The sequence below is a fragment of the Styela clava genome, chromosome 15 (genome assembly GCF_964204865.1).
Source record: "Styela clava chromosome 15, kaStyClav1.hap1.2, whole genome shotgun sequence".
Classification (NCBI taxonomy): Eukaryota; Metazoa; Chordata; class Ascidiacea; order Stolidobranchia; family Styelidae; genus Styela; species Styela clava.
The window spans coordinates 18,285,536-18,296,749 of NC_135264.1; the positions used below are offsets into that span (position 1 = coordinate 18,285,536).

General features: G+C 35.9%; 1 protein-coding gene across 2 annotated transcripts in view; it reads left to right on the top strand.

The window, feature by feature from the left end:
* The first annotated feature begins 1,752 nt into the window (after positions 1-1,752).
* Positions 1,753-11,214, top strand: part of LOC120334029 (uncharacterized) — a 29,222-nt gene continuing 19,760 nt past the window's right edge. For both annotated transcript variants that reach the window (XM_039401471.2, XM_039401472.2), the window contains exon 1: positions 1,753-1,986. In XM_039401471.2, coding sequence (XP_039257405.2) covers positions 1,801-1,986 — 186 coding nt within the window. In that variant the 5' untranslated portion in view covers positions 1,753-1,800. The remainder of the gene's footprint in view (positions 1,987-11,214) is intronic.

Here is an 11,214-nt window from a genome sequence, read left to right on the forward strand (position 1 = left end):
GCGTATGGTTTGCATAGCGAACTACCTGATTTGAATAGTAAGCGGATGAGAAACAAATTCATTTTATTGGATAACGTGCATGGAAACTAGCTTACGAGAGATTTCGGCATACAGCATTTCTACATCCGACCTGTCTTTGGACGACTTAAGTAATAAGTATTATTAAGGCCACTCGCGATTAGTTTTGTAGCCAGAAACAATGAAATCGTGATAAATACTAAAGAAGATGAAATTTATTTTGGTACTCCCGTAGTATGTGCACCATGATGGCGAACACCGGAACGTAGTGTGTGTACCAGGTTAGGGGATAGGCCATAATTTCAGGTACAAATACTACAGGAGTCATTTAGCTAGTCCCCAAACTCGTAAAAAAACTTAAATAAGGAAAATTGAAATAAAATTATGCCCTAATTGATTGATTGTATAATAACTCTCAGCGAATTTCAATTCTGGGCGAAAATAAAGTAATTATTATCGTTGTCATGAAATAATTGTTGTGATTCATGAAGAATAAACACCAACTTAAAATGTTCACGGTCTAAATAACACAACGCGCTGATAAAAACAATCAGGAATTTTAGCAAAAAGCGATCGCTTGCGGTATTTGCGACTTTTTCAGTTTTCCAAAAATTTGAAAGGAGAAGGATCGACTGCACACGCTTATCTACATCGATTTTGGGTACAGATTTCGGCCTCTCGTCGACTGCAGTTAAATATTGCATGTTTTTTCAATGAATTTGTCCATTTGTTATTTTTTGTAAGTATGTTGATAGGTGTATGGTAAGTATGTTGATAGGTGTTTGTTTGTCTGTTAGACACTTTCGTATGTTACGCGATATCTCACGAAAGCGAGGTTGATCCAAATTTGGCATGTGCATTCATCATATCTCAGACCATAAGCCTATTGATTTAGGATGAATTATGTCGTATAATTAGCGAGTTATTATTTAATTAGTGATGGGACACGCGGTGTCTCTATTGAGACAGAGCAAAGGAATCGAAACTGCAGTTTCTGTTTTGGGATATCCCCTAACTTTCGTCGATGCGAACGATTGTGTGTGTAACAATGCCCTGTCTGCGATGTGGAGCATTGTCGAGTAAAGTATTGAACATGCGGATGATCGATAAGTCGGAGGTCTCCGAATGCTATCTAGTTTTATTACGAGTTCGGGGTCTCCCTGTGTTAGCCAAGTGAATATACCCCCTACCCTTCCGTCCCTTTACACAACTTGATGTAAAGTAGGTAAACAAAATTAGTTACCTTCATATTGGTACACGTCAAAATTTTTCCTATGATTTTTATAATGTGTTTTTTTACTTTCAATCCAATAATGCCCTGTGCGAGCATCTAGGCAAGGATTACCTATAGTTTCATCTTTTCTTGCTTTGCTCTTTGACTAATGGACCAATTGCATTGAACTTTTAATGGTTGAAGATTCTTGAGATATTTTTCGCTAGAATGCTATTATCACTTATTTTAAAAATTTCTTCGAGCTTTATGGGGTACTATTTTGTATGCAATGACATCATCAAAATTGAAAATTACGCTCCATGTGGTGGTGCTGCGTTCACGTTAGGTAGTCCAGTCAAAGAGTGCATTACCGGTAGTCTGCTGTGAAAGGTATACCAGTACTACCTCATTCTGGCCTACGTCTCCAAGTATTTGAGCATGTTTTGTTGTGCTTTTTCATGCAGCAAGTTTAACTTGTTTAACATGAAATTTATTTTGATTTTTTTTTATGCTATTTCAGCTATGTGTAATAATATAAATAGAAGAATATAGCCAGTAGTAAGGTTGATATGAATCATAATGGAATTTACCTACAACAACATCAATATGTTAACCTGCAACACCAGCCTAAAACTTCATCAGGGAATCCCCCTGTGGGAGGAGGAAATGCAAGGATGATGGCCGGCAACACACAGATTGTTATTCATAATGGAAATGTCGCAATTGTGCAACAGCAAGATGCAACTGTATCTATGGTTAGTGTAATAATATGTTTGTATTGGTGTATGTATTACGGTAATTCAATATTGATACTCCCGTAGTATGTGTACCAGGTTAGGTTTACGCCATAATTTTATTCCATTTTTCCCTCTTTTAGTTATATTAGGAATTTGGAGACTGTCTGTGTTAGCCAAGTGAATATACCTCCTGCCCATAGGTTTCAGTCCCTTTACACAACTTATGTAAAAAGGCGAACAAATTTAGTTACCGTAGTTACCTCCATATTGGTACACATACTTCTAGAGCGCCTATCGATTTATGGTGTTATTGGCCTAAACATAGACACGTCACACACGGATGGACGTGCGAATCAGCCAATCAAAACGCAGTCTACTTTACAAATTACGAAGCCACAGTTAGATTTTAAAAGCTCGAGGCAACGTCAAACTCGCTCTGAAGCGAAAGTAGTGCACTGCACGCACTCACTCAGAATTAAAGCAGACTCATCTCTGAGTGAAGTTATTGGCTTCCACTGAAATTCCAAGAGCCATTGAAACTATATAGACATATGGTGGTGCGTCACATGCAATCACTTCGGAGTGAAAGATACTCATCTCTGAGCCAGTTAATAAGGGAAACCACTACAAAGATTTATGTTGGTGCACTATTCGCACTTTATATGGAAGTTTCAAGTTGAATTTATATATTATAAAATTTAGTTTTAAAATCTGAAACCCTTATATCATAGTTTTTAGTCCTTCTGTCTGCATTTGATATTTCATAGTCATACTTAAAAAGCTCAATTGGTGCCAAAGCTGCAGCCCAGCTCAAACGTAATAATGATGTTCCGGAGACGAAATATACTGCGACTCGGGAGATGGGTCGAGACAGTCAATAAATACAGATTACTTGAGGATTGAGATCATTTGAATACTAATTTATTTGATGGAAATTCCTTTTTTTTAATATTGTCTGTTTGAAGGTTTTTGTCTGCATTTTAGTTTGCTTGTATAAGGGCTTGTTATAAGCAAAAGTGTGAAAAACAATCATGAATATTTAAATCAATTTGAATAAGGCTCATCCATACTTTGGCTACCCACTACAAATTGAGAGAATTTTCAATTTATTTCAGTCACCTACCCACTACCTACCTACTTTTCTAATGGACTTTGGGGAAATCAAATTTGGGATAGAAATAATATATGTCAAGCCTTCTTCAATCTTCTGCTGCGAGAAAATATGGGATGTTCGTAATTGAACTATGGCTCTGTTATCCATTAAAAATACCAAACTCCATCTAATGCTCCACAGACCTCAGCTATGCTTTTCATCAGATACTTTCTAACAAAACACGCTTGGCTATTTGCAAGGTCGCTAAACACAACTTGGATCCCATGGGAAATATTCTTGTGCGTACCGTAATTGCTAGGTGCCATGCTATACTATTGTAGTTCAAGAATGCTGTTCGAATATGGATTTCTTCCTTTGTTTTCTTGCTGTGACTAACCTGGTGCCATCACCAGCTTCGGGCCACAGACTACGATTATCCATTTGAATCCATTTTTTTGCTAATTCCAAATATGGCCTGGATTGGTGCTGATTACAGGGCGTGGTTTGCTATATGCTTACTCATCTTACGAAATTTCTCGCGTATAAGCAGGAAAATAGTAATTTGCTGTTTTTTTTATTTATGTCAGTCTTCGTATATAATGACAGAGTTTAAGAGATATCAGTGTCAGATTCTGCACAGACGTTGACGTATAAACACAGAAAAGGGGGCGAATCAAACAGTCAATGCGGCATTGTATATGAACATCCTTAGCACTACCTATATGTACGCACACTTTAGAGTCGATAAGCCATTACTTGTGGGAATATTTCTGAGCCAGCTGGTCTTCATATTCAAGAAATGGCATGCTCTATGCCAGGGGTGGGCACACCGCGACTTTTTGTGCGGCTCTTCTCGCTAACATAAATTATTATCCAAATTTTAACTAAGAGAAAAACTTTAATGTGAACTTTTTAATTCATTAAAAGTTGTAAAGAAGTTTTCGTCAATGATTAAGACAAATTATGTTTTAGTATGAAAATCGCTGTAGCATGGAATTTTGAATTTAAGTCAGTCAAGTCAGCAAATCTTTCGTCACAATGGTCAATGTTTATTGATGCGCCGGTGGTATTGCAGCTTGATTGCGGTTAGTCAGTCTAATACTCTGCGATATGTCCTCAATTAAGAAAGGAAAGAACGAAGATGAAAACAGAGTTGTCAAGTCAGAATGGGAAGAACAATACGAATTTACCAGTCAGGATAATAAACCTTTGTGCTTAATCTGTCATAAGCTACTAAGTCGGAATAAAGACGGCAATGTTAAACGGCACCATGAAAAGAATCATGAAAACTTCTTACGAGACTACCCACGTAAATCTGCTATAAGGAAACACAAATTAAATGAGCTCAAATTGTGCATATATTTGAGCATAGCTGCCTTGTTTATCTATTTATTGTTATTAGACTCTTGTGTGAATTTCTTTTCTGTTCATGGTATTTTATTAATAATAAATTCACAAATTCTGCGGCTCTTCTAAAGTTCTGGCTTGCAGCATGCGGCTCTTATACTAAAAAATTGTGCTCACCCCTGCTCTATGCCTTGAGCAATCAATAATGTTTATGTTGTGTCTTCCAGTATATTGATATGGATGGATGCTACTGCAAAAACACTAAAAATCATATGGCATAGGTACAGGATAGATATGCGCAGGAATGGATATCTGGTCCTAATCGTCATTTGACTGGCTGTAGCTGGCTTGTTTTTTTGGGAGTAAATACAAGTTGAGATGTTTATAATATTTTGTTATTTCTGTAATCTAAAAATCAAATATATATTCAGATATTATATTTACGAAGTTCTTTGAAAATTCTTTTTATTCAGGGCTTTTCGGCCAGGTTAGGTTTAGCCCTTACAGATAATTTTATTTGCGTTTGGTGCTAATTTGACGAGCAAGAAAGTACATGGTCAAGTATGCCATCGGCCATCGCCAACATAACAATTTCCTCGGTGTTGCAATTTGTGGTTTATTATATGCCCACTGCAGAGAGTCTATAGCATAGAACCCTTTTTACATCTCGCTCATAGAGCAAAGATATACCAGTACCGTATTTGCTTGTTTTGTAGCCCGGGCCCATATTTTTTTCAACCAACTCACTAACCGGGCCCTTATTCAAGCACAGGCGCTTGTTATTTTTGATCGTTACAATAATTTATATATTGTTATTTCCAGTTCTCAAGTATGATTTAAACGAGAATAACGAAAATTTTGACTTTTTCTACGCACCGCAGGTACAAATCCGCAAAAGAAGAAAAGTTTTGCGACGCCCAGTTTGGTGTTACGTAATCAATGCTATCTGTTATGTACTTGGACGCCTAAGGCGGGAGTGTTATCTACCGGCGCTTAAAATTCAACAGCGTTGTGACAAAAGCGCTTCTTATTTCCTATTGTTTTCTACCACTAAAAAAAACAAGGGGGAGGGGGGTTATTCAAGCACCGGCCCTTATTTGTTTTTATGTTCTGTTCAAACGGGCGGCTATTCAAACAGGCCCTTAATCAAGATCGGGCTGTAAAACGAGCATATACGGCATGCGTATTCGGGAAGATGAATTTTAGTTTTTAGTCAATTTGCATGTTCGTAAGCACATTCATTGTGTTACATAATAAAGGCTCTTTAGAGTATTATAGTTTCTAAATTCTATGTCGATATATTGGTTGAGTCATAACATGATTACAATCAAACAATAGCCTCGGTAGATGACAGGTGGCTTCCATAAAGTCGACATGATATGAATCTGGATGGCTTTATTAGTCTAATTGCTAACTAAATGGCCTCCAATAAGAGACATTATCGGGCTGCCATATAGACATCAAGTTTGATCTATATGTGCAAGATGCACTTTAAGAAATTATATTTTTGAAAACTGCTTTTACAGGCAGGTCAGGTCCTATGATGTTGGGCAAAACTTTCAAACCTACAATTAATTATTTCAAAATAGAACAGACCATAAATGAAGAAACTAATCTCATGCACTAAAACACACAAACTATGTATGATCACCAATGATAAATAATATTCACATCAGTGTTCACTATTAGCGCACTTTTTTGCGAAAATTGCGGAGCACTTTCGCAACTTTTTTTAGGGACTGCGAAATAGCACTTTTTTCCGATTTTAAAGAGAAATAGCACTTTTTTTCGATTTTGAATGGAATAAAAATTCAAAGTTGACAAATATTTTTGTGTGCGTATCAAGTTGACAAATAAATAACACACTAGTACTTTTGTAACTCAATTCTGCATATCATAACGATATTTACCGGAATTCTAACCTATGTGGTGAAGACATGGAAGATAAAGCTTTTGTATTAATGGCAAAATTCTTGTTTATAATATGATTATTATACAAGCACACCGATTCCGCTTGGACCGCGAAAACGCTCGGCGGCGTCTTTGAAACCAGATGTCCGAATGCAAGGCAGTGGGTTTCTCTAAACGAGAGTGGTCATGTGACTGTCAATGACATCGATGAATTGTGACCAAAGTACACGATTTTCTAGTACTGGTTTGACACGTCTGTGTTCACTTCTTAGTGAATTTACTGGAGCCATTCAGAAATTTCTGATACTGGACAGGACATTGTTTAGTAATGGAATGTAAACTTGGGCCATTGTTTGTTAAATTAGAAGAAACTTTTAGCAGCATCTCACAGATTTGCAAAATCGCCAAATTGACAAAATACATACGTCATATTAACATTTAACAGCCATTTTATTGTAACCACGAATGTTGAAAGCAAATGGCGTTTCGCGGAATTTTGCGATATTCAGTATTAGCTAGTCTAGTCATTCACGATAAATCAAACTCAGACCAGGGTCAAAAATCGATCTAAACTATTTCCTCATTAATATGCGAGTAGGGGTGGGCAAAATCGAATATTTTTTCGAATTGAATATTTTTAACGAATAAGGAATATTTTTTATGCACAGCAGGAGTCTAGAACGTCGGTCGAAAAATTAGCAAGGAAGCCTTTTCTACTGGTTAATTTCGTTATAATAGCTAATTGTTTTTGTCACCGCAATCGTTTTGGCGACTATATACTGGGTTTGGCAATCCAGGCTTACGCGTGCGTTCACATCGGCAACAGCTGTTAAGGGCATTAACGACAAATTTCAAAACCAAAATAAACGTTTGCGTTGACTTGATATTACCTATCAACGTTTGTAAATTTACTGTCCCAATTTTAAGCGAATGGTATTATTATTATCGATGCCGGAATGCAGATATTTAAGACGATAATTAACTTTTATAATTTTTTATGGTGTCTGTATTAATTTACAGATAAACCTGCAAATCTCAGATTGTGCCAATCCTGAATGTTGATTTAAAATTGTGATTAAATAATTCGGCAATAAAGGCATTTCTGCGTGGCCATAAGACGAGATGACTTTAATAAACAGCACTTCTTTAAGGATATTTTACATATGCGACTAATGCTAAAAACATTGGGCTCGAGTGCCTAATCAGGCGCTAATTGCAACTAATTCAACTCAAGTTTCAACGACTTTTTTCGTCTTCACGATATGTTATCTTTTTTATTCGGTACTGATAATGATAAATAAAAAATGTGTAATTGTTAATTGCAATTCCGGAAAACGTATTTTCCTTCTTCACCATGAAACGAATTTAACCGCGGTTAACCGCGCATTGGAAAGCAAAACACAATTTATTAACATTACTTCACAACGAGTTACGGGTAAGAATTAACCAGACGGCTATCGCTAACATGTAGAAACAATAAATTTGAAACGATTTTGTATAAAGCGTGTCAACATCGTTTTTGTAAATTTAGAAACGTCGATAAGTAAGACAAGTAAATAATGTATTTTATGGAACTTTCATGAGATAATGGTGAGAAATATTATTTTGACCATGTCGAAATGCCATTATTGCTGATTTATTCACGTGTTTAGTTACTATCAGTGTTTTAACCCAAAGCTGAGATACGTAAATACTTAACACTGAGTACTCAAGAGATAACCAATTTGCGGAGTTTTTCAATTATTATTTAATACGAAAGTAACGCGGACACGATCTAAAATTAAAAGCATAGAAATGTCAACTATCTGCTTCACAAATATCGCATCCCGGGGTCAGTAATAATATTATTGTTCGCTTAAACTCGGGACGGTAATTTACGAACTGATACAAATCCTACACAGAAGATAAAAATCAGAACAAAATCAATTTTCGTTGTGAATGTGCTCATTAATAGTTGTCTTTAAAATCTTCGCCGATGTGAATTCACAATTCTATCCGAAATATAAAAACCAAACTACGATGTCCGCCGTCACGTGAGAATTAATATTTGCTAGTGAATAAAAACATGCTTTAATATAGTTTAACAACACGATCGCGGCGACAAAAAATTTACTGCAGCCTTCGATTATGACAAAATTATGAAATAATCATTGAATGGCAATAAAAATTTAACACCATTAACAATAATTTTCAAGTAATAGTTTCACATTTTCATGATTTTGATCGTCGCTACATGCGAGCGTGTTTTTGTACATATAAACCATGATGACACTACTGACATCTGCGAGTTATAGATCTCTCCAAATTTAATTTTCGCGATTTTTAATGTTTCATTTCTAGATGCGGATGCCCGCTGACTACGGATAAATGGTCGATGTTTTAAAATAGGACTTCGGATCGTTGGGCAAAGAGAGGCGGGCTACACGTAACTGCGAAATTTCACCGTGAACGACCTTACATTTTAGGTATAAACGCATTACGTCGTCGCGAATTGCAGTTTTGGTGTAATGTTTTAACTTCCCCCTAATCTCCCGTTGAAAAAATCCTGGCTGCGCCCCTGCCCGGTGATAATTCTAGCTAAAATGTTACAATTTTATTTACGGAATTTGCAAATTCACCATTTTGATAATCACGCCCTAATTATTGGTGCAAAAATACTCAAAATATAACGAATTTAATCATTTCCGATGTTAATAGGCGCAATTCATGACGGCGACAGTGTGCGTTGTTACATCGAAATTCACGATTGATTTTACGTTATACTCTTGTTCACGATTTCAACACTCCACCGCCATGCATGGCTGAGTGGAAGGTTCACATTTTCGAAACATTACTTGGACAAGGATGGGAGGAATCACTAACGAGCTAATTGAAAGCACATTAAAAGGATTATGACATTTTTTTCTGGTTATAGCCTGTACATGTTATACCATGTGTGGGCTCTCGGAACGTCAATTTAACTTTTAATTTTCGACAATCAATTGTATGTGCGGCTCCTACATGAAACATCTAATTCATGCTGCCAATATACGGAGTTTGAAATCTGGGATATTTATTTCGAATAGTCTATTTATTTTGACTCTTCTAAAATTAGGAAGCTTTGTTGGTACCTTTTTTGGCGCAAAGTATGGAATTGAAACGATACGAATATTTTGCCCAGTCCTATAGGCGAGGTTATGATATTAACGCAGAGAATATTTGTAAGCATATCACTGGATGGAAATATTTTGCACCAAGACTGTTTGCAGAAGTTGATTTATCGAATACACGGAAAGTATTTATTTATCATCTCACTTGCGAACATCGGGGTTTGGGCGGAATTATACGATTATGTTGTTGTTCTTAAATAATAACTTTTTCGATGAATGTTTATTTTACTTTTGTGTATTAATTATGATATGTTGAGTTTTCGTTTATTTCAAATTCGAAATTGTCCGGAATACTCAAACAGGTGTAATAAGTGTAATATTGATAGTATAGAGTAATCGAGTAACCAACTTAGAAGTCTTTAGAGATGTCTAATGAACTTGATGTGTTACGGGTGTCGTAACCCCCGTTTTTTTTTATTAAATTTGATTGTTCTACCTTCCGCTTATAAAACAACATCGTTATACAGTCATCTAAGGTAACTCTCGCGACCAAATCTTTTTGTTCTGTATGGCATCACCTTAGCGCCATTTATTACCGACTGAATTTTAATTGTGTTTTATGATAAGTTATTTTCTGTTAGTTGGCGCTGATAACGTCGCTAATTTATGTATAAACATGGAAAATTTTAAATATGTTCCTTACGTCTCTGCTATAATTGACAAGCGATAGCACAAGATTCAGCAGCAAATGATAAGCAAAGCTATTTTATTATCATGGGCTGCTTAATAAAGATTTGCTAATTATGGCAGGATATAAAGAACATGGCCTGAAATATATAATTAACAGAACGATGTTTATTTTTCAGTCGACGAAAACCCTTAATAATAACGATTGCCGAAATCGCGAAAAAAATGAATACCGATTTTCGATTGTGATCAGTTGACTGAGAGGGCACATGTTTTTTTCTCTGTTCAAAGCAGATATAAAACGAATACCATGTTGCCGAAAAGGGGTTACGTGTTATCTTTCTTTAGCCAATCAAAATAGTGGTAATGGTATATACAAGTGGTTTCTAAACTTTACAAACTCGGAACGCAATTAATATTAAAATTACAAGTAATGGTGCATGGAAAAACGAATTTGATTTTATTGAAATTGAAACGCACACACATAAGAGTTCTACATTTCATGCACAACTAACCGATGCTACATGTGAGATATGTGCACATGGACGATGTTATATCGCGATTATTTATGTGAGAATGCGTTCTTCTCTTTCAACTTTAATTTCCAGGATTTCGGCGTTCACGTGGTCGACTAAAAAAGATTTATCAAATGGATTGGTATTTCGCGTCACACTCAAAATTATTTGGGAACCAACCATCATGTCATTCGTTTCTTTTTTACATTCATGTTTTTTTCAAGAATCACCCTGTTGTATTTCCTGTACCTTCGCAAAAGAAAACTCTTTGGTGTCATCATTACTATTAGTGTAATTGAAAGTGGCGTTGAGATGCGAATATTTCATACTAGGTCTGCAGCATTAGAGAGAGCGTTATTTATGAATGCTGGAAGTAAATGGCATTTCTAAAAAAAATTGCAAATATATGATGTTTTCTACCCGATTTGAACTAACTGGCACGCAAACCAATGCAAGTCGATATTTGGAAATTACATGTCTTAGCGTAATCCGTGAGACAGTATAATATAAATTAGGCCAAGCTAGCTCATGAAAGGGATTTCAAAGTGATCTTGCGTAATATTTCGGAAAAAAAATCTTCGATAGAAAGTAGGTCACTCTATCT